At 39.3% G+C, this 25,306-nt stretch overlaps 1 protein-coding gene across 2 annotated transcripts in view; it reads left to right on the top strand.

Moving 5' to 3' along the window:
- Positions 1-25,306, top strand: part of LOC127659245 (protein FAM117B-like) — a 63,750-nt gene that overhangs the window by 17,985 nt on the left and 20,459 nt on the right. Inside the window, exons 3-4 of one of the 2 annotated variants that reach the window (XM_052148976.1) lie at positions 13,234-13,326; positions 21,870-21,983. In XM_052148976.1, coding sequence (XP_052004936.1) covers positions 13,234-13,326; positions 21,870-21,983 — 207 coding nt within the window. The remainder of the gene's footprint in view (positions 1-13,233; positions 13,327-21,869; positions 21,984-25,306) is intronic. The other variant, XM_052148977.1, reaches the window with a different exon arrangement.

Genomic DNA, 25,306 nt, shown 5'->3' with positions numbered 1-25,306 from the left:
GTCAAAACTCTTGAAAGTTTGGACACACATCAGAGTTGTCGATGAGCATCTTCGGGGGGCTCTGTAGCACATCTCTTTTGAGCTACAGTCCCCAAACTTTGTACACATATCTCATCAAGCCTGATAACCTTCGTGCTGACAGTCATAAGCTCCACCCAGCAGGAAGTCGGACATTTTTGATTATTTAAAAAATGCATGCTCTGAATTTTGAAATACTCCTCCTAGGGATTTCATGTTACATCTACCAAATGTGGGTAACATCGTGCCAAGATATTGGCTGCTAAATTGAGAACTGATATTTTATATATATATATATATATATATATATATATCTATATATATATATATATCTCGAAAAGTTTTGCCATGGCGACGCGGTAAATTGATGTCAAAAAATGGGAAAAGGGAAGTTTCTCATATCTTCTACGTACATCGTGTTATTTACATCAAAATTGAGCCAAATGTTTGGCCTTGCAGGCTGATCACATTGATGTGGCTATTGTGGGTCACTGTCATAGTGCCACCAACTGGCGGAAGGAAGTGTGGCACTTTTAACAGACTTTGAAATATCCCTCTAAAATTTAACTGAATTGCTTTTTAATTTATTATTTATTTTTTAATAATGTGCAGGTTTAAAATTGCAAAGGGATTCTTGATATCTTAAATAGTGTTGCCATGGCAATGCATTAAATGTTATTATGAAACATGAAAAAAGGAATATGTTTTTGAGGTATTTGGTATGCTTAAAATTATACCTGGGGAAAAAGTTAACACATAGATGTGGTTAGGGGACTCTGTAGTGCCACCTTTTGACTAAAGTGGTGGGATCGGTTTATCCTGTGGTCACACAACTTGGTACATATATTGTTCTCATCAAGCCAGATAACTTGCAAAATTACAGTCATTAGTTCCACCCAACAGGAAGTCGGCCATTTTGGATTGAATGTGCATTTTTGAAAAATCGCAGGCCCTGAAGTTTTGAATACTCCTCCTAGGAGATTCATGTGACAGGCACCAAACTTGGGCAACATCATGCCAAGACATTGAGGATGCTAAATTGAAAAAACTTGTTTTTATATTTTGAATGGTGTTGCCATGGTGAGGCAAAAATAGGGATACAGGAAGAGTCCTGTATCTTCTGCGTGTATTTTGTGATTTAAAATGGCATGTTTGATAATTGAAGCTGATCACAGGAATCATTGTGGTTCATGGTCATAGTGCCACCAACTGCAGCATTTTCAACAGACTTTGAAATGGCCCTCTTATATTTACCCCAATTGCTTAAAAAAAATTATGTGAAATGCCTAATGCGTACACCTTGTATGGTTTTCCAAAAGCCACCTGGTGAAAATGGACCTATGGTGCTTTGGCCCGTCATCGCTGCTTGCAGCTATATTTCCAGCTTCTTTTTTTCTTTTTTTGCCAACACAGATCCATTTCTAAACATTAAAATTCTATCATCATTTACTCACCATCACATCATTCTAATTCTCTATTATGTTTTATCAACAAGGGATGTTAGAAGAAATGTCAGAGAAGCTCTTTGATTGTGAAATATACCTGTATTACCAAGCTCCAAAATGTCAAAAGAGTACAATAAAAGTATCATAAAAGTAGCCCATATGCAATCCTGTTTGTTTTTGCATGTCTTATTGGCATTTTATATCTCAAATTGACTACTTTATAAAAAAGGTTACATGGTTCTTTTTTTGTTGTTGTCATTTTTCTGTTTGCTCAATCAACAGCAGACTTGGGAGTATTCAGGAATATGTTTGGAAAACATTTTTTTTTTAGATTCCGTTTGGTGTTTAGAAGAATTTCAGAAGAGAACAATGGAAAATAGCGCTTGAGTCAAAAAGACCACTTTCATACTTTAATGGTCCTTTTTGAGTTGGCATTGTAAATCACCATTGACTTTAGCTTCATTGAAAAGAGCTGCTCAGACATTCTGCTACACCTTATTTTGTAAGAAAGAAAATATAGGTTTGGACCAACATGCAGGTGAATAAGGGACACAATAAAAATTTTTGGTTGAACTATTCCTTTTAACAAAAGCTTCATAAGATTTATAAGATTTGTTTTATATATATATATATATATATAAGTTTTTATTGTGTGTTTCACTTGCAGCTTGCCAGAGTTTCCCTCATGTCAGCAATATATTTATTTATTTGAGTTTTACATGTGTCTGCTATCATGAACAAGCAGGCAGATATTAAAAAGGAAGTGATGTCACTGCCAAGTTTTTCATTCAGACTCAGAGCTGCCATCAATAAAGCATTTCAGATTATAAACCATGGGTCTCTGGGTTCTTCTCTTAGGCTCTCACACTGAAGCCTGAGAGTCTGTGAGTGTGTTTTTCCTCTGGAGATCCCAGGCCTCCACCCTGCTCTTTTTTTTTTTGTCATCAGCCTGCCTGCCTCACAATAAGTGCAAAGGGAACTTGGTGAGTTGGGGGCGAGTGTGGAATTTGGACGACATTTGCAGAGCTCGCTTTTTCTCCCTGGACCATCACGCCAAAATAACCAGATCTTGGATCCGTGCAACAGTGTCAGTTTCCAGGGAGCTGAGCTCACACCTAGTGACCAAACAACAACACACAATTAAGCACTTCGCTGCTCTCCCAGCCTCCTGCGTAGAGTAGACAAAAATTTTGCCACACACACATACACGGCCCCTATGAATACTCTTTGTTTGAATCAGTGTACACCAGCTGTGAGAGATTAATAGCCAATACATGTTAAATGGGAGTGTGAGACTGCTCTCTGTAATGTAGCAGTTTTATACTTGTATGGACTACATGGCGTAGCTGCTGGAGTCAGGGTGGGGAAATTGAGATTGGTACTACATGAGCCTTCTGCCATGGTGCATCATAATTACAATAATACAGAATCCTGATCAGACATGCACGTTAAGCTGTTTATAGAATGGCTCTCAATAAGCTTCCTCATTTAAGATAAATGAGGGCTGAAATTGCATCAGATCACACCCTTGGGGAAGAGCCCAGATCCCTGAAAGGAAATTTCTGATTTTTTTTTATTGGGAATGTTTTACACACTGGCCATCTGGGTTAAGAAAATAGGTAACTGATCATTTTTGCAGCTTAAGAGAGGCATTTGTGAGGTTCAACTATACCCACTTTCACACATGAAACCCTTAAAAATTGCAATTCGCACACATTATCTGTTTTGCTACCATTCACTCATCGGCACCAGAAAGGCTTTTTGTCCTGTGTATACTTTGTTCCTAAGGGAGGCTAGTTATTTTATCATAAGTAATGGATTCACTTTTCCTGTAAGCTGTCAACAAATTTCTTTATCTGCTCAGACGAAGAGAAGTGATTTAGTTACTCTATCTGACTTTTTACTCAATCACAGGTGTTGAATGGTGCAGATTTTTTTTTTATCATGATGTCCTGACCTCATACATTTCCAGTAATGTTACATCTTTTCATTCCGGGAAATTGCCAGAGCGGATTAACCAGTATTTTCCAATGGGTCCTGTTAACACATGACCTCTAAATGGCATTAAGGCTGTATGGTTGAAAGTGCCTAATGTCATACCAGTTATTAGTGGTGCTTGCTAAGGTTTTTCATGGACTATGCTGATATTGATATCTTGAGAGAAGGGTGTCAGATGACGAATATTATGCTAATACGGTGTGTATATATAATACATTTTAGTGATGGCAAATCACTAAAGAAAAAAAATACACACAATTGCTGGATATACATTAAATGAACACTTATCGCCTTAAAAGCGTTTCCGACCATTCCTGTCTTAGCAACTGTTGCCGTGCCACCGTTACGCTGACAAGCGTTTGCATTTTTATAAAGATAGCCTATAGGAGTAATGTGTATTTGAGTGGGATTTTATCGAAATTATCCATAAAATAAAAACTTTGTTGCTGGGTCATTTGTAATAGTGATACGAGGTACCTAGAGAGGATACATGCAGTGTTTTTTCTTTCTTAAAAAAAAACAAATCTTGAAATGAGAAGTGCATGCTGTGGATTAAAGTGTGTCATTCCTCATTCCCAAATGAGCATGAATAACATCAGTAAGGACACCGACATTTAAATTCAAGTTAAATTAAAGCTAACAACCTAACATGAATTAATTTTCATATTGATTCATGTCTTCGTGAAGGTTATAGTAAATAAAGAGTTCACTGCATCAAAATGAGTGTGTTAAGACATTATAAGCAGTTATTTTCACTTATACTATGAGGTTTGTAACCGCTATCAAGTGACCCTTTTCTCTTTTTATGTGACTGTGATAATTATTTGTCTCAATTCTGTTTAGGTCTCTACAGTTTTTAATCCAATTACTGTGTAATTTGACAATTTATTTTACAGAAAACATTATATATGCTTTACGATGTAATTCTTCATTCAATCCAGCCCACATAATAATATTATCCTTTCCATTTATGAGAATATTTTTGCCAAATTCTGCACCATTCACAGCAATTTCCCATTCATTCCAATGGGGAGTTCTGCAGAGCTTGTCAGAGCTCGCAGCAGTAGCCAAGGGGGGACGGAGCTTAGCGAGGGTCAATTGCTTTTATTTGGGGTTAGGGATTGAACAATACCACAGTGTCAAATTCTGCAGCTTGTTCAGGAGACTTATTACCATATTTATCTGAATGATCAATGATCAGACTTTTGCCTGGCGGGTGACAGAATTTGAAATAAAAATCCCATAGACTTGCATTGAAGCCTTTGTCATGATCAAGAAATAAGAATATATTTTCAAGACAATGGGATGTTTCTTTTGACTTGTTAAAGTAACTAACCACCTAACAACAAACCAGAACATCCTATCAACCACCTAACCATGGCCTAGAATACCACCCAGTTTCCAAAACACTTTAGCAATCACTTAGAAATGCATTGCCAACCACCCAGAACACCATAGCATTGTGGAGGAATTGTGGAAGTTTTGCATGAACATGCACCACTCAATTTTATTGAGAAATAATAAAAATCATCTTTTTCTTGCCACAGTCACCTTTAGCTTGCTCAATTGGGGCTTCTCTGCAAAGCTGCTTTGAAATGATGTGTAATCTGAAAAGTGCTATATAATTAAAAAGAGAATATAATTTCCTAGCCATTTTTACTGTTCTCAAGGTGATTTTTAGTGGATGTATGAAGCCGTTCCTCTTCAGGTGAACAATCCTTTTAAGTTTACTGATACTTTTTGGGGCCACTGTATTTATGACAACCAGCACAGGTTTTTTTTTTTTTTATATATAGGTATTTTATTTCGTTGTGTTGTCTCATGTGGTCCTATGTTGGTCCTTTGTTGTTTTTATGTAGCACCATGGTCCTGGAGGAACGTTGTCTCGTTTTGCTGTGTACTGTACTAACTGTATATGGTTGAAACGACAATAAAAACCACTTGACTTGAGGTTTGGCAGGAAATGCAAATACTGCTATTTACATAGCAAAATCAGGGATTTCCATTCATTCTTTTCATACCTGTGCATGTTTCAAATGCCTGATGTTTGTTTCTCTTGACATCAGCCACAGTAGAGTTCCTCTGCTAGAAATGTGATTCTTGTTTTTTTTATTTTAGGTCCTTATATTTAGGTCCAGAGCTTTGCATGTTTCTAGCATTTTTTTCATGGTCTACCAAATTTTCCACTGGCTGACTGGGGTTATATCACACACCCGGTTATATCACACACCCAGGGCCTCCACTCATGACCTGTGCTTCAAAGCAAGTCCAAACACGCAGTGCCCCTCTGTTTATAAAGAGCCCTTTGTTTCTCTGTTAATCTACTCCAATCGTGGGCCCTTCTGTAACTTCGGCCCTCTCTCTCTCTCTCTCTCTCTCTCTCTCTCTCTCTCACTCCTCTCACGCAGATACACCTATACCACATAGAGCCTGATCCAGAAAACCAGACTCATGGTTCTCTTACAAAAATGTACCCTTGAAACTATGATTTCAGAAAAGTGCTATAGCACAGGGTTTCCCAAATGGGTGTTTGCAAACCTCTGTGGATGCATGAGGGAGGTCTGTGAAAGAGGTTGTATATCGCAAATATTTAAAACATTGATGGATAAATCCAAATGCCAAAAACAATCAAGCACATTAATTTAACTTTTAACCATCCTTTTTGTCTTTGCAGCTTCAGTCTCTCTACCTACGTGTGTTTTGAACGTGTATACGAGTTAGGGATGTAAAAAAATATTGTATTTTATCATATCGATACAACTCTCTCAATAAGATAACCTATGTATCGTTCGATGCATATAATAAATTCACAACTGTAAGTATTAATATGAGCGCTTGCAGCCCAGTAGTATTCAACTGCAAAACAGAGCAGCTAGTCTAAAATAGTCAAGTTGAGAGCTTGAAGAATGTAGTAGATTGTAGCATTGCAACTGTTTGATTTAGCCAAACAATGGTGTCATGTCCCAATGCTACATAAAAAATATTGTTTTTTATTTATGCCTTATTTATTACTTATTACTTACTTATTTATAACAGCATGATGCTGATGACAATCAAAAACCAGCTTATTATTAAAAAAAAGTTGACTTAAGAAACCCACATTTACATGAGACTTATTGTTCTTTGCTTTTGATGTCGAAAATGTGTACAGGTATGAGCACAACACATGTGATGAACCAGTAAGAATGCCAGTAAAGGTGTTTACAACAACATGGAATCGAAAAAATAGTAGTTGTGATTTCTGTTTTTTGCTCAAACCACTAAATAATATTGGCATATTTACATATATCATAAAGCCAGTGGTCCTCGAGCTTTTTTTTCTACACTAACATTGAATGTTTTAAGTTTTTTTTTTTCTTGCCACAGTCACCTTTAGCTTGCTCACTGAGGGCTTTAAAACATTAAGGCATGATTTTCTACAAAGCTGCTTTGAAACGATATACAGTAGTAGCTCCTGTAGAGTCCAGAAACATGTGCTCTTTCTCCGCTTTCCTGTCATCTCTTACGTCATGAGAGCCTGTGTTCCCCTCATTAAAGTTCAAGCAGCGACAAGTGAAAAATGAACTATTAATACAATTATCCAACTAAATGAAAAGGCAGGGAAGGACTTTATAAGTTTAATAATTCTTTATACAATGTTAAGATGCCATAATATAATATATTAAATATAATGCAAAAATAAAATAGAAATAATAAAAATTATATGAAATAATGTCACATTAAGTTTAATTTCACATATGAGTTTGTCTTCAGTTTGACACAAAGCTTCATTTTGTTAGCCTGTACACGTTTTAAAGTCTTATTTTTAAAAAGCTTGATTCAATTAATAGTGACTGTGTGCAGAAAGCTTGCATATAGCCAGTTGTGACAGAGATCCTATGAAGGTGAAATAATCTGTATCGGTGTCAGTAAATCCGCAATCTGAAAGAGAGAGGGACTTGGTATTATCTGGCTGTGTGTTCACACTGTGGATGCACAGATACCACTTTTTTTTCTCTTCCGATATCTGAAATCTCAGTATTGGCCAATTGGCCAGTGTTGTTTTGTTTTATTGCTTAATCAGTTTAGAATATCTTTACATCATTGTATGGATCTAACTGGGAGTTCTCCGTAATATGTAAAGAAACAAAAACCTCTAACTACATATTATTTCAATATAAATGTATAGCTTATTGAGTGAAACTTTATTGTTAACTAGTCTACTGGATAGCGTAGCAGCAAAATTAACATTTAATTACAGTATAAGTGTAAATTATTTTAAATGTTTTGTCTCTGGATTTTAAAGGATTCAGATCTCTCTTTTTTGTATCAGTTGGCTTTTCATTCACAGTTCTTTTTTGTAACCCATTCAACTTTTGTAAACAAAAAATAATGATAATGTATTATTACTTCTTGAATTTTAAATTCAACTTTTATATTTCTCAATAGTGTACCTTTAACTTTAATACCCTTTGGCTTTTATTTTGACATTCTGAACTCTCCAGGAGGTCCTGTATGTGTCTGTCTGTAGTCAAGATCACAGTAGTTTAATTTGCTTCTTATTCAAATTCTGGTAAAATGCACCTCCGTTGCCATTCTAAGTATTATATGATATTATGAGTGAACCGAACTATTGAGCATCTACATCTGAGATGTTGTTCATGAGTAGTGCTCCAATATTGCGAACCACGTGAAGGCTAAAAATAGAAGCGCATGCATGTCAACAGGGCAGTGCCATTCACTGACATCTTCAAGTGGCGTTGAATAAAATGCACGAGTCATATGAACTACTTTAATGGTGTTTTTATGGTTCTTTTATGTCATTTTTGGAGCTTGACAGTAATGAACATTACTAACACACACTATCGAATTTGAAAATATAAAAACGTCAGTATCGGGGCCGATGCCGATCCATGTATCGAATCAGTGCATCCCTAGTTCACTCAGTCATTGTTTGGGAATGAGAACCACATTTACTAACAGGTTAGGCTCTCATTGTCCTATTGATTCTGAAATTGACGGAAGTGGAATCCTGCTCCAAATAGAGTAGCTGTGTATTAAACATAAAATATAATTTCAGTGTCTATGATTGCATATCGCGCAGCAGCTTCACATTCAGTGTGGACAGACAAATTCCTTGTCTTGAAGTTTTTCGCATCACATCTAGCTAGGACACTGTGTATGCACTTGGTCACCATTCACTTCAAACACACAGAAAAAGAGGAAGCCTGCAGAGTGCATGAAAGAGATGAGGTAGAAAAGGCTGAATTATACAAAGGGATTAAGCGCCAATGAAGAGGAGAAAAAATAAAAATTACGAAAAGAGGGATCAGAAAGATGAGTTTGTGGAAACGAGCAGAACAAAAAGTGATGGAACAAAGAAAGAACATGCATGGATTAATTAAATGAAGAAAGGACTTTAAAGGAATAAATGTTGTGAGGGGGGTAAAAGAGGAATGTCCAGGCACAGAAGTGGTCTCTCTGGATTGACTTGGAGAGGTTTACTGTGCATGAAGTTAATTAAGAAGAGAAACTTTATCCCACTGGTTTATTTAGCCATCTCTCTCTCTCTCGCGCGCACTCTCGCACGCACTCTATCTCTCTCTGTCTGCCTGTTCTCGATTTCCATGTGTGATTTGCAAACTAATCATTCAATTGAACAGATTTGCAAACAAACAAATTAATCTTTGAATCAAACTGATTCGTGAACTGTTCGTTCATTTAAACCAATTCTTTTTAATGATTGAACCGAATCGACAAATTTAAGTAGATCACCCAACTGTAATTTCAATCTCTCTTCTACAGACAGAGTCTGACATGTTTTGATGAATGGTCACTATATATATATTTCATATAAGTCAACCAGAAATCATAACTTTCTTAATACATGTTATTGTTCTCACTGTGAATGATTCATTGGTGCACATAATGCCACAGCAAAAAATGTATTGTCATCGCAATGTTTCATTTAAATGTAATAACGTACTCCGCCTCCAAATAATTGATTTATTTATTTGTATTATTTGGCTGATGTCACCAAGGTCACTTAAGATTCATCCAACGGGTGCTCATGGTGTTTCATGAGCGGTGTTGTACCCCAAAAAATCCCCCCTCATGATCCAGTCAATTGCCGATAGATAAAATTAAGTCCTGTCCTACATTTTATTTTCTTGTTTCCCATTTTATTGGCACATTATGGATGTAAAATGGGTTTCACTTTCTTGACTAAATTAAATGGTATTCCATTTCATTTTATTAATCTGCTGTATTTCTGAAAGTAACTGAATATTTGACAGAAAATGTATAATTTATCTTTATGTAAAGCGGGATGTAATTATATATGTTAGGACTTGATTGGACAGTGAAAAGTGGGCTATTATATTACCAGTTTAGAAGCATAGTAAGTTATGTATTAATATTTAAAAATATTATGGTGTGTGGGTGGGTGGGTGGGTGTGTGTGTGTGTGTGTGTGTGTATATATATATATATATATATATATATATATATTATATTTGTGCTAATGAATCATGCACATTATGAACAAGAACATTCATGGAGGGCCTAAATAAGGTCGATTTTGGTGTAATGTTTTCTTTAAGCTATTACAGAGCAAAGGTTTAGCTCTGATCTTATGGTCTTGATAATATGCATGTACATTTGTCAGCTGATATTAAGTATTTTTTCAAGGGGTAGTGAGAATCAGGGTACATGTAGTCTTTTAAGTGTTTATAGACAGAGAGACTGAACCGCGGGCTTTACAGAGCAAGAGAGAAGAGGAGTTGACTGTTTTCACTGTGTTTTTTACAATTTGTATCTAAGGCCAAAAGAAAGTGTGTTAACATGTCTCCCTGATGAATGAGGCTGTTCATTAATGGTGTGTGTGAGAGGGAAAGAGTGAGAATGTTTGTTCGCATGAAAACATGTTAATAGTCAGTGAATTTTGACACCAGTATGGAACAGAACAGATAAAAGATTTTGAGAAAAACAAAAAGAGGAAATCAGAAAAGCAGAGTTTAAAAAGAGACTCTTCCCATATTAAAAGTGTTTTTTGATTGGTTATATTTCACATCTAATACCCCAGGCAGTTTCCAGGCCTCCATTACCACAGATTGTATTATCCTATACTGCGTAACAGCTTTGACTCACACCTTTGAGTGATTGAGAGAGGCAGAGAAAGAGAAATTTCTTTTTAATACGTCTTAAATATTAGATACCTCATGTGTGCCAGATATCCTCCCTCCCCGTTTTGTCTTTCTCTATAGCTGCTTATACTTTCAGGTTATAGATATGATTTACTCTGATCCAAAAAAGCCTACAGCTGACTGGTAATACATTTTCCATGCAAATTTTCAGGTTGTGAATTTTCTAGTACAGACATGTTGAGTGGATGTGGCTAAAGGATTATGTGGAATTGTTTATGGTGTAAACTTGAAATCTCTGGTGTCTTGTCGCTAATGGCTGCTCATTATGGGCAGCAAGAAGACCGGCAGGGAGGGGAAAATACAAGCCGAGATCAAGAGGTTTCCAAACAAATCTTTGTGTGAGCGTGTGCAAGTCTGTTGTTGGCGATGCCCACTCACCCATCATAATATTATTGTTTGTTCTCATACTGTAATGTTTTTGAATGAGTACTTGGAAGTTGGCCATGGTACAGTGTATTGTCACAGCTGAGCGATTCCCGTAACTCTCCAAGCTGACGTTGTGGATCTACTGTTTGTGAGATGTTGGTCAAGTGTCAGACAGAATAGTTTTTTTTTTTTGGTCACATTCTCAAACCCTGCACTGGTCTGGTCCCTCATTTTGTGTTTGAGACTCTATTGATTGATGTTTTGGCGAGGTCTGTTATGTAGCTTTACACGTTTAAGGGATGTAGTTTATTTTTGAGAGAAGTGTGGCCTGCTGAGGGTACCTCGGGTATGTTTTTCCTGACACTTTGTCAGAGCTTTCATTCTCTTGTTCAGGGTCCCCTTTTTCAGTTCAGCAGCTCTTATACAGGAAAGTTAATTTAAGACCAAACACTTAGGAATAGTGTTTAAACCAAAATGAAAATTCTCATCATTTATTCACCCTAATGCCATCCCAGATGTATTTCAAATGAATATTTTTAGAAGAATTTCTCAGCTATTTTGGTCCATACAATGCAAGTATTTTGAAGCTCCAAAAATCACAAAAGTCAGCATGAAATAATCCATATGAATCCAGGGGTTAAATCCATGATTTTGGAAGTGATACAATAGGTGTGGGTGAGAATCAGATCAATATGCAAGTCTTTTTTTTACTTTAAATTCTCCTCCCTGCTCAGTCAATCTCCACTTTGATCTGTTTCTTACCCACACCTGTCATATCACTTCTGAAGATATGGATTAAAACACTGGAGTCATATGGTGTACTTTTATTTTGCCTTTTAGCACCCATTCACTTGCAATGTTTGGACCTACAGAGCTGAAATATTCTTCTAAAAATCTTAATTTGTGGAATATATGAAAATATCTGTAATGTAGCTTCTGAAGGGCAGTACAAAAACTGTACTCAACTGTATAAGACATTTCAGAGTTTTTTCTCCAGTTCAAATGGTGTAATAGTGGAATAGATATTAAAGATATTTTTTTTTTGTTTTTGATTTTTTTTTTTTTTTAACAGGCAAAATATTTTTTTGCTCTGACTGGAGTGTTTGCTGTTTTCATGAAAATCTTTTTAGGGAGTTTCAACGTACTGTTGAGCAGCACACTGGCTCAAAAAAAGCTGAAAACCAGCTCAGCCCTGCACCCTGCATGCCTTTCCACACACATTTTGTCAGCAGCAGCTCTATTCTTACATTTAGGAAGGAAGTTCGCAGAGATAGTTACACCAACCAAGTTTTCTATAAATAATTAGCCTTAAGCGGATTGTTTGCAGGATTAATTTAGATTCACCCTCCCACAGCATCTTTAATTTATCTGTCATGTGTTTGTGGTGGAGGGGGGGGTCTCTCTCCCTCCCTCCTGTCAGTAGTCTTTTTGTGAGATTGTGCTTGAATGACTGTAAAGGGCAGACTAAACAGCCCATTGATATGGTCATAATACATGAAGAGCAGTAAGATCTCGTTTTTTTTTTCCCCTCATTCTCTAACAGAATATCAGCTCTTTATGATGGTATATAATCAAGAGCAGGGTTCTAAATTATCTCTATGCCTTACCTGCAACTGCAAGTGGTTGGTGAATTGAGGAAATGTACCGGCCATATATACTCCTTCATTTATCTGTTTTTTCCTGATATATTTTTGAGAAACAGCACCGGTCATTGTGCTATTTATTACATCATTTACAAGATAAGCTGGTCTCTGGGGAAACATTGTAAGACAGTGTGATTTTGATCCTCATATCATTTTGTTTTGGTGGCTGAGTGCGAGGAATATTCAATTTATGTGTTAGCACATGGAGCTCTGGAGATCAGCTTGTTATGATACATTTTCCTTTGTAGTAGAAGTCATTAAAATATGTTCGAGTTGCGATTAGATGTTTTGTGTTGTAGATGGTCTGTATGTCTTGATTTTGTGAGGGTCATACTTTGTTCTTATTGTTAGATTTAAACCTGGTAATGTTACAGTTCCTAATAAAGTTACTTGCCAAAGCCACTTTTACTCGCATACAGCACTTGATGTGTGTTCTTTTTACACCCTGGTCAAGAGTCAACATCAACCTGTACTTCTGAGTTGAGGCAGGCTTTTTCAAACCATATGAAGTTTGCTATGATAGCATGTCTAAAGTTCTATGATGCTTTTTTGTCTTATCATGTCTGTTTGTCTCTCACAGACCCCCAGCGCCTGGACGGATGAATGTGGAGAGAAGAAGAGGGGCTGTCACAAACGCTCAGCCTCCTGCGGCAGCACTGACCATCTTAAAGAGGTCAGGATTCGTTTAGGGCCTGATCTCTTCTCCTCCCCCATGCTTTGTTCCATTCTGTGGGAGCAGGGCTGGGGCTGGACCCCCTTGCTGTCTTTCTCTCCCACCATGCGAGACTGTAGATGGGGAGACGGGGCAACAGGCTGTTGGGGAGGGAAATGGAGGCACTGTCATTATCATATTATTGACAGGCTCTAGTGAACCAGAAGCCTGGTGTCACCTCACATTACACCCTCCCTTCCTCCTGTATGTGTGTGTGAACCCTTCCTTCCCTGGTCACATCCTCTAGTGGCTTTATAAATTGTTCTTTCTATTCATCCTTTCTTTTTAATTCTCTTCCACCACTTCAAATGTCTCCTTCATTTATTTTCAGTCTATCTCAACCAGAGATGGTTGATTAGCGAGGTTGACTAGTTTTTCTCCCATTTTTGTTTTAGCTTTTATATTGCTATTGCTTGTGCTTTAAAGGTATAGTTTACCCAGAAATGAAAATTCTGTAATAATTTACTAACCCTCATGGTGTTCCAAACACATATGACTTTCATGCTTCATTGGAACTCAAATGGAAGACTTTAGGTATAATGTGAGAGATTGATAGCCTGGACACCATTCACTTTTATCGTATGAAAAAAGCAGCGTCAACATATTTCAAAATTGTGTTCTATGGGGTTCAGAATAACCTACAAATAACAACAAAATGTATGTTTATTGGTAAACTAATCCTTTATAGGGGATTAATTCAGAGACGCAATTTATCCGAGAAGGTTTTAGTGAGCTGATTGCATATTGTGTTTTTGCATGCTGTTAGACTCTGTTAGAAATTTCTGAAAAGTTGTGCCTATTAATTCATCCCCCTTTAAAGCATCCTTGCTACTGCCATCAAAACACCACATGTGGAACAAACTCACTTCTCTCAATAAAGTGAGAGTTACTAATTCGAACTAATTCAGATTCCAAATCACAAAATTCTAGTTATCGTACACAATTCTATGATAGTATTGTGCAATTAAAAAGTAGATATTATACTTATTGGCTTATTTATATGGTGAATATCTGTCAGTTGTCGGCTGTACAATTTAGCATTTTGCTTCTTTTTGTCTTTTTTTAAATGTTGGACTATGTACAGATGCAGATGTTTGGTTGTTGCATTGTGTTTTTAAGCTGGCTTGTCATGTTAAAATTTAAAATGCTTTTCAAAACCCCAACATTTTCTCTCAGTAATGTTGTAGTGTCATCTTGCATTTTTTAACACAAGAATGTGTCTCTGGTGTGTGGTAAACTTGACTAAAATCTGCCTATTTATACAGATCTCACTCACGAGCGACTAGTCGTTCGGACAACCCACAAACTAGTTGAATATAAAAAAAATATTTATTTTCGCACATCCCTAATCTCTACCCCATCTAGCTCTCTGTAGCCTTTGTGTCTTTCTGTCAGTGTTGATAAAGTTGCCTCCAGTTTCACACGTGTCTGTATATACAATATCTTCCTGCCAGTTTATCAGAACTGCCATCACTCATAACTACTCTTAACTCTGGGTGTGAGCTGACTGTTCTAGGACTGTTTGTCAAGTGTTTTTTTATTGTCTTTCAACCATATACAGTTAGTACAGTACACAGTGAAACGAGACAACGTTCCTCCAGGACCATGGTGCTACATAAAATAACATGGGACAAACACGGAACCACATGAGACTACACAGATTAAATAACATACCTATATAAAGTGCACGTGCAAACGTGTGCAAAAAGTACGGGACAGTACAATAAATTACAAAAAAATAACAGGACAATAGAGTTGGTGTTGAGGGACCAGGTGAGGTTCTCCTCCAGGTGAACACCAAGGAATTTGGTGCTCTTGACGATCTCCACAGAGGAGCCGTCGATGTTCAGCGGAGAGCAGTTACTCTGTGCTCTCCTAAAGTCAATAACCATCTCTTTTGTTTTGTCCACATTCAGAGACAGGTTGTTGGCTCTACACGAGTCCATTAGCCGCTGCACCTCCTCTCTGTATGCTGACTCGTCGTTCTTGCTGATGAGACCCACCACGGTCGTGTCATCGCCAAACTTAATGATGAGGTTCGAGCTGTGCATTTCTGCACAGTCGTGAGTCAGCAGAGTTAACAGCAGTGGACTGAGCACACAGCCCTGGGGGGCCCCCAGTGCTCAGTGTGGTGGTGGTGGAGATGCTGTTCCCGATCTGGACTGACTGAGGTCTCCCAGTCAGGAAGTCCAGGATCCAGTTGCAGAGGGAGGTGTCCAGGCCCAGTAGGTTCAGCTTTCCAATCAGGTGCTGAGGAATGATTGTGTCGAATGCTGAGCTGAAGTCTATGAACAGCATTCAAACGTATGAGTCCTTTTTATCTAGGTGGGTGAGGGCCAGATGGAGGGTGGTGGCGACGGCGTCGTCTGTTGAACAGTTTGGAGTGCAGTGTGTATTCCTCCAAGATGGTAGAGTCGCCATATGTCACAGCCTCCATGAAAACGTGCCAGTCAGTACACTCAAAACAGTTTTGAAGTGCAGAGATGGCACCTGCTTCTGGAGTGGTTTGCTTCTGTGCATCTGACGAGCAGTCTGTGTGCTGGAATTAGCATAACAGAGATGTGGTCTGAGTAGCTGAGGTGGGGGCAGGGCTCCGCCCGGTACAGGCCTAGGATGTTTGTGTAAACAAGATCAAGCGTGTTTGCCCCTCTCGTTGCAAAGTCCACATACTGATGGAATTTGTATGGTAAATGGTAAATACAAAGGTCTGCATCTAACAGTCACAAGCTCCACCAGCGATGAGCAGTAACTAGAGACTAACATAGAGTTATTACATCATTCTGTGTTGATGTAAACGCACAAGCCACCATCGCGAGTCTTACTGCACAGAGCTGCATTCCTGTCGACATGAAGCATGGCGTCCAGAACTCTGTAACTGAGCCACGTCTCCGTGAAAACAAAGATGCAGCAGACTCTAAGCTCATGCTGCGTAGTCTGCTGGAGTCAGATGTAGTCCAGTTTATTGTCCAGGGAGCAAATATTTGAGAGCAGGAGTGCTGGCCGGCTAGGGTTTGTTTTTAGCCTAGCATGGACCCCCGCCCTCTTGCCAGTCTTTCGCTTCCTTGCACACCGCTTACAATGTCCCCGGGCACCGGCATCAGGCGACGCCAATGACTGGAGGCCTGGTCTCCGCAGCAAGCCGGGTTTGCGTAGCAACTCCTGCAGACCATCATGTAGCTTGGTTGTTGCATGAATCTTATATTTTAACCGTGTCTGTTGATGGTAGACACGAACACCAGTTGCTCCGATGTCCATGTGCCGTAAAAGTCAGGCTAAGTGACAAAAATAGCACCATTTTGGATCCGGAGTGGCGCTGCATGCTACCGCGCCGCCATCTTGGATCATCTTGGTGCGTGAGTGTGCTTGTGTTTCACATCAGAGTTAATCATTTTATACACAGTTAGCTATGACCTATATGTGCTCTCAAACATGCTGTAAACAAATCAGATGAATGCTTCAAAACCTAGTGAGTTGCTTACCGAGACAACCTTTATAGACATCAGGAGTGAGCTGCTGATGCTGGCTGATCCAAACAGTAGGCAGTATAATTCAGAATCAGAATCCGCTTTATTGCCAAATATGCTTACACATACAACGAATATGTCTGGGTGACAGGAGCTTCCAGTGCACAACAATACAAAAACAAACAGCAGTAAGACATAAATAATAATAATAAAAAATTATTTTTAAGCACCTCCCACAGTCTCTCCCAGGGGACATGGTCATACGCCTTCTCCAGATCCACAAAACACATGTAGACCAGGGGCACGTTCAAGTTCAAAATGGTGCGCAACGTTTTGCTACGGTTTCCGGGTTGAACGTCATGTTTCCTGGAAACGGCGTGTACCGGTGTGCAACGGGGTTTGAGATGCGTTTTCTCTTGTTTGGTGGGTGTGTCAGAACTGCAGTCCAATCAGCAGCAACATGTATATAAAGCACGCGGAATTAAAGTGAACTCACACAATGGGTTCAAATAAAGTATTTTACAAATGTGTTCGATGCAGCTCGGTTTACGCATCAACTGAGGATATTAGAAGACATGTTTGTCGTAAGTTTTATTGTGAATTATAGGATATCAACATAATGATGTAGTTGTTTAGGCTATATTTTTAGCTTCACTGCAAGTGTATGACATTTGGTATAGAAATAAACAATGGTAATTAAGTGCTTTTCCTAAAAATGCGAAAGAAAATACAGGGTATTAAAACAGTATGAACTACAAATCAAGTCAGTATGTGAGGCTAAATAGATGTTTTAGTCTGAATTAGGTAAGATGTGTGCTTCCATCACAGTTTCCACAAATCCCTTCACTCGATTGGGAAGTTCTCTCGTGTTCTGGGCGGCAAGTGCAGTAATTGTAACATCGGGCATATTTTGCAGTATTAAACACATATTTATACCGACTTCATCAGGCTCCGAAAATTCTTCACAAAGAACACAAAGAATGGCCTTCTCAGCTGCCATAGTTGCAACTCTTGCGTCATCAGAACAGTGCGTTCAATGCATCACCGTTTCTGTTTAAAAAACGTTGTGCAACGTTTTGTCGGCGCTGAACGCAGCCCAGATGAGCATACTCCCAGGCCCCCTCAAGGATCCTTGCGAGAGTAAATATCTGGTCCATCATTCCACGGCCTGGACGAAAACCGCATTGTTGTTCTTCAATCCGAGGTTCGACAATCGGCCGAACCCTCCTCTCCAGCACCTTGGAGTAAACTTTACCAGGGAGGCTGAGAAGTGTGATACCCCTGTAGTTGGCACACACTCTCTGTTCCCCCTTTTTGAAGAGGGGAACCACCACCCCGTTCTGCCACTCAAGCACTGTCCCAGATTTCCACGCAATGTTGAAGAGGCGTGACATCTGTTATGTGCATTGCAAATGTATTTTTATTTTTTTCCAGAGGAATGAAATGGCAGAAGAGGTTGGATGTGTTGGTTAATATATAAACAAAAGACTGAACTGTGAATTGCACATAGTTATTGCTCAATGGGGCAGTTTTAACTGTTCGTGAGATGGATAGCCTGAGGGGAAAAAACTGTTCCTGTGCCTTGACTATTCTGGTGCTTGGTGCTCAGAGCTCTGAAGCGTCATCCAGAAGGCAACAGTTCAACTGACAGTGACAGTGGTGTTGTCTGCAAACTTCAGGAGCTTGACAAGAGCGATGCAGTCATTGGTGTAGAGGGAGAAGAGTTTTGGGGAGAGCCCACATCCCTGGGGGCACCAGTGCTGATTGTACAGGTGCTGGAAATGAGTTTCCCTTGTCTGCCTGTCCGTCAGAAAGCTGGTAATCCACTGACAGATAGACATTGGAACATAGAGTTGGTGTCATTTATTCTGGAGTATAGCTGGGATGATGGTGTTGAAAGCCAAATTGGAGTCCACAAATAGGATCCATGCATATGCCCCTGATCTGCCCAGATGTTGCAGGACATGATGCAATTCCATGTTGACTGCATCATCCACAGACCTGTTTGCTCGATAAGCAAATTGAAGGGAATCTAGAAAGGGTCCAGTGATGTCCTTCAGGTGGGCCAACACCAGTCTCTCAAATGATTTCATGACCACAGACATCAGGGTGACAGGTCTGTAGTCATTGTGTCCTGTGATTTTTGGTTTCTTTTGGACAGGAATGATGATTGAGCATTTGAAGCAGCATGGGATTTCACACTGCTCCAGTGATCTATTGAAAATCTGTGTGAAGATGGGGGGCAGCTGTGTGAAGATGGACGCACAGGATCGAAGACACGCTGGTGAGATACCATCTGGGCCTGAAGCTTTCGTCGTCTTTTGTTTCCAAAAGACCCGGCTCACATCATCTTCACAGATCTTAAGTGCAGGTTGACTAGCAGGAGGGGGGAGGAGGCGGGTTGCAGGAGGTGGTGTTTGTTTGAAGTGAAGGTCAGAGTGGGTGTGGGATGTGAGATTGGGCCTTTCAAATCTTTAGTAGAACACATTCAGGTCGTCAGCCAGTTGTTGGTCCAACACAGGGTTGGGGGGTAGGCGTCCTGTAATTTGTGAGTTGTTTCATGCCACTCCACACTAATGCAGGGTCGTTAACTTCTTTTAGCCACTCTGCTTTCCTTTTTCAGTGTGTTCCTGGCCTGATTGTACAAGACTTTATCCCCACCCCTGTAAGCATCCTCTTCTTTTCCTCTAATTACTGCATTATATCTAGTTATAGCAACATGTATCCTTTGTGAAGGTATTCCCAGAATTCATTGCAACAGTCTCTGTGCAAAACAATTAAGGTGGCGAACAGTCAAGGGGAAACAAATTTGTATTAAGTTCTGAAAGTATTGTTAGAAATAAGTTCCTAATGAAGAAATTCGCAATTACGCCCATTATTTGTATTTGTGTATTTTTTGTGCTGATTAGAGTATCAAGTTGTTAGATTAGACAGATGCTAACTTCAGACATTATCAATGGTACAACTGTAGGAAATATTAAACAGAAATATTTAGAGGTAACTAGCCTTAACTCTTTAACTGCCAAAGCCGCTGCCTATTTGGTTGCTTTTAAATTACCTTAAAATGGTCAAGTAAGGGAAGTCAACACTTTCATTAAATTCTTTAAATTCTTTGTAAAGTTTCCAAATTGATTTTTTTTTTTTAATAATTGAAATCTTGTAATTACAGCAATTCTACAATTCAGTGAAGTCTTTGTGCAGTATGCATGATGAACACTAGGCCTATTTGTGTGGCATGTGTGAATTAACCTTTAAAGTATGTAGACTAGTTTCAAGGCACTCGTGAGGCACAGTTTCATTTTGGATACTCATAAAGCCACAATCACACCAGACTTTGACAATGCAAAATTATTTCAGACAGCGCAATGGACATGATATGATGCCACTCTCAAAGGCTTCTAGTTTTAATAATTAAACTATCAAATATGACAATATTATTTTCAAAATGTTAAAATCTATAATTGGCACACTTTCCTGCAACAAAAACTTGCAGCTTTTAAATATGTAATCTTTTTATTAAGCCCAAGAGGTCAGTGTGTGACATTTCACTCTTCTGTTGGTCACACGTGTTCTAGTCATGCAAATTCGCAGGTCAGAGTTTGCCAAACTTGAACTTTCATGCACAGTGGAATGCAAAAGTTCTTCGCATAAGCTTGCATTTCCAGTGACCCACGTTTGGGTGCATATAAATGGGAGTGAATTAAGTGTAGTGTGACTGTGGCTTGAGGCAGCAAGTCAGGCTTTGAAACAGAGCTGTAGTCTATGGTATATAATGTACCTTTCTTAAATGGGTCATAAACACACCTCCATCACAATTTTATATAGATAAAGCCCACTCGGACCCGTAAAGCCCTGCTCAGAAATGTCAATGGGAATTTATGTTGTCATATCCTGTCTGCTAGATGCTATAGGCGAGATTATGTTAACATCTCATTAATGGCTTCACTCATAGCCAGTGTTTACTGACTTTAGACTGGGCTTAAACCCAACATCCTATGCCATTTGCACATGCACTACCCTTCTCTGCCCTCAGCTGATGAAAAAGGCCTGGGGGTAAAAAGAGATAGTGGGTGGGTGTATCTGTTTTCTATTTAAAGCAGATGTGTTTATAAGAGTGGAAGTGTAATTGAGCATATGAGTTTTCAGAAGTGTGTTTTTAGGGTGGAGGGAGGGTAGGGCTGTTTGTTTGTAAAGGGAGAGTTCAGAGGGATGCAGTGCCAGGAGACACAGACCGTGAGGTCTCACCCATCCCATCTGTCTCTGTAATCTGGCTCACTCAGTGCTAACTAAAAAGTTAAATAAATAAGGGATATTAGACACGCCCAGTCATTTTCGCAAAATAAACCCAGACAGGGTGATCAGGACCCCATCTATTATCACCCAGAAGGGGTTTGTTTTATGACGATGACTGGCTGACTGTGTATTATCCAGCTTATTATATAGCCAACTTCCAAATAAATAAAAAATGGGCATAAAATATTGATTTGAGTTTAAATTGTTTTAAGTGAGAGAAAAGAGTCTGCTGAATGATACGAGAAACATGAAAATAATGCTTTGAAGTAGGAAAGCTGTTACTTGTAAAATTTGTCAAATATGCAGTTAGCGCTTATTATTTAAAAATATGTGATCACAGAATGCCTTGATTGACCAATTAGAATCAAGTATTCCAGAGAGATGTGTCGAAAAACAGACCTGCACTCATAAGGCATAGTTATAGTGTCTAGTGTCTACATTACAACATATACTGATTCAACTAGTTTAAACTATTGTTAAAAATGGACAAAAATGCATGTAAAAAAATAAAAAAAAAATTCCAGTGATCCTAAACCTAATATATCTGCAATTATATATTTGATTAAACTGTGATCGTACACTGCCACTGTTGTATTACAATTTTATTTTATTTATCATCAAACATACCTTGTGTCTTAGAGTGTCATTGTTCATTAATGTGTGTTAATTGGCAAAGGATTCTAGAATTTAAGATAAGCAAGATATAATAAACTGCATCCTGACAGTCTCTCTCACTCCATGTTTCAGATTGTGAAGTTGAGGCAGCAACTCCAACGCAGTAAACACAGTAGCCGTCACCACCATGACAAAGACCTCAAATCTCCCTTCAATGGCAACTATGCTGCTATTAACCAATCACAGGTAAGCTTGGAGGAGGTTACTAGGGTGTGTTGACTCTCTCTCTCTCTCTCTCTCTATGAATGAATGAATATGCATGCATGAATTATGCAATGTCCAATGCTGGATTCAAACTCACAACCTTTTGAGCCATATTACAATACTTTAACCACTGGTAACCAATTACCACCCATTGTTAAAGGTGTCTCTGTTTGTTCCTGGCAGGCAGCAGATAACCTTACCCCACCCACACCCTAATCCTAACCTAATGCAGGCCGTAAGGCTTTTCCCTGTCAGGAACAACCTGAGGCACCTTTCTCCCATCTTGCAAATTACCATGCTAAACTGTTGCCTTTAGATTCCATTGTGATCAAATAGACTTAAAAGATAGAATACCCTAGAGTTAGCATGCTAAACTATCATAGAATGCAGCGTGATAACTTTGCATCCCAAACAGACCATTTTCTTTTGAACTGAAGATGATGCAGTCTCCAAACTGAGCAGGTACCCTCAGGACATGTTTTGAAAAAAGCATACACATGTGTATGTAAATTAAAGAAGGGGTTTAAAAGATAATTCACTTTATATGAAAATTCGAAATGGTGGAAAGGCAATATGCGTGATATTGGACAATGTGGTATCGTTGGATTTAATGTGGCACAAGGAGTCCAAAAAAACAAATCTCATGATTTTAGGACAAAAGGTTCAGAAGTTACAAGCAAAAATATAAATTTTGACATTTGCTTTCACCAAACTTTGCAAGTACCCCCAGATCATGGTCTTTATGAAGCATACCAAATTTTGTTTCGATAGGACAAAGCGTTTTCCAGACGCACGCTCACATCCTATATTCGTCAACATCGTTAACTTTACATTAGCGTAACTTTTCAATAGTTGCGTAAATCTAAATGTGGTGAAGTCAAGTCTGTGCAGCTATCTGAAGATTATTTTAAGCCATTGTTTGGGCAAATCAGATTAAGTTTGAAGGACATGACAAGCTTAAACTGTAAACATCGTAATCCAAGATGGCGACTACTGTAATGGGTGGAATTTTGTTTCTAGGCCAAATTGTTAAAAAGATTTGCACAATGATATACACTATAAGATACACATTCAACAATACATTAATGAACATTAAGAATACTGTTATAGAAGACAGTATCCGCATCTGCACTTTTATATTTGTGTGACAATTTTGAAACATGTGGAATTAAGTTTTGAGATTTTTAAGAGGTAAACATATTACAGTGAAGGTGAAAGTTTGCCTGTTATTTGTGTGTTAAGTGAGCACATATTCCTTTTGCAAGCCATGTTTATCTTTGTCTGCTTTTTTCTATGCTAGACTAAGGTCACTGGGCCTGCATTTGGTGAGAATCCGTCTCTGCTTTGTTGATGGTGAAAAAGTATTCTGCCTGATCATTATTTCTCTTTGGAGCCTTACAGCATTGCAACTTATTAATTTGTCCTTTCCCAATGGTCCAAATATACATGTTTAGGAGCTGCTCACACAGAAAAGATTGTTGAATTTAAAAAAGCTAGACCACGCTTGAACATTCTGAAACAAAACTTTGGTGCCTCAATCCGTGGTCAATCAAAGACATCTGTCTAATGCACGTTTACTGTAGAAAATCTTTTTAAAAACTGCAGATGGAAGGCACCCTGTGTAAATGGCCCATTACTCATCATAGATGGATAGATAGATAGATAGATAGATAGAGGGATGGTTTATTTCCCTCCATAGAGAGAGAACTCTTATACCCTCCCTTTTTTCCCAGTCCTTTTTCTTTTTCTTTTTTCATTTTGAAAGCATGTGCGATTGAGTGAGTGAAAGCGTGCCATGGTGCGTGCGTGTGTGAGTACTTAAACACTGGTCTTAATTGGCAGGGCCAGGTGCAAGCTTGGATGCTGTTTCTGAGTGAAAGACCTCTGTTCATGAAAACCGAAACAGTGAATAAATTACTGCTGCCGCTCGCTCGGCCGTGTCTCCCTCACTCTGTTTCCCTCACTCTGTTTTGCCCCTCTGTCTCTGCTCTCACCCACCCTCCCTCTATGCCTCCATCTTTTTCTCACTCTATCACTCTGTTTTGTGTTTGTCAATGAATTAGTCCAGCATGTGGTGAATGTGCCGCACGCCTGCTCTTTACTGTACTATAGCTGCCAGCTAGTCAATTAAAGACCACACTCTGTCCAGCCTGCTCTGTGTGTGTTGTAGGGCCCATTGTGCGGCTGGGGCTTTTTTCTTATCTTTTTTTTTTTTTAAAGAGCATGTGGCGGGCTCAAGCACCATCTGTCGTCTCACTATATTCATCTTTTGTATTTAATCCTCTGAACTGTACTCAGACTCTGCCCCTCTGTTGCACAAAACAGCAAACTATTCACAGCTTGACCCGAATTGGACCGGAATACTGATTTGGGATCAACGCAGAACATTTTGAGACAGGCCAATCTAACACTCGCACTCTCTGCTATGGAGCCATGCACTTGTAATCCAGGCAGTACGTGGTTTGGCGTTGTTCTTCTGGAAAATACAGGGATGTCCCTTGACGTCGTGGCCAAGCGACGTATGTGGAGAGCGAGGCCGAGAGACTGAGTGAGTTAAGGTTTGGCACCTGTGGAAGATCACCTCTAACAACTGTTTTGTGTTTGTAGTGAGAGCAGAGTGATTTAAAGAGTGATCCAAACCACCGGGGGGGGAGGAGCTGAGGCTGCATGTGTGTCAGTGCAGCAAGCATTTGAGTTTTAAGCTTTTGAATTTGCCATAACCCCAGCAGTAGCAGGACCTCATGTGAAGCAAGCAAAAATGACTCCACAGGATGACCCGGAGGCCTTCTTAGAGCTCTTCGAGCACAGAGCCAGAGCCCTGAAGTGGACGCCCTCCCAGTGAGTGGTCCATCCCCTACTGCTGCTGTCTGTGGAAGCCTAACTCATGGCACACCAACTTCCGGTGGCCAACCTCCTGGGGAATTCCGATTTGAAGAAAGCCATTGTGCAACGGGTCAGCCGCAGCCCGGAGAACAGCATCGCCAGCGGTTCCACACTGATGCTGAGAGAGGTCAGGCACCCGTTTGCCTTCGCACAACAGCTCCGTGACGCCTGCCAGCGGTGGGTGCTGACTGAGGAGGGGGGCGATGACAACGACGTCATCAACATCGTGGTACTGGAATAGTTAGTTTCCCAGCTGCTAAAGGGGATGGCAGATTGGGTCCAGTGCCACCATCCAGCATCACTGGAGGAGGCAATCCAATTGGCTGAGGACCATATAGTGGCATATCCAGGGGACGGTGAGCCATTTTCTCTCTCTCTCTCTCTCTCTCTCTCTCTCTCGCTTCCTCTTTGACATTGACAGG

The sequence above is a fragment of the Xyrauchen texanus genome, chromosome 18, assembly GCF_025860055.1.
Source record: "Xyrauchen texanus isolate HMW12.3.18 chromosome 18, RBS_HiC_50CHRs, whole genome shotgun sequence".
In the NCBI taxonomy this organism is placed as follows: Eukaryota; Metazoa; Chordata; class Actinopteri; order Cypriniformes; family Catostomidae; genus Xyrauchen; species Xyrauchen texanus.
The sequence above is the reverse complement of the archived record's forward strand: the minus strand, read 5'-3'. Positions and strand labels throughout refer to the sequence as shown.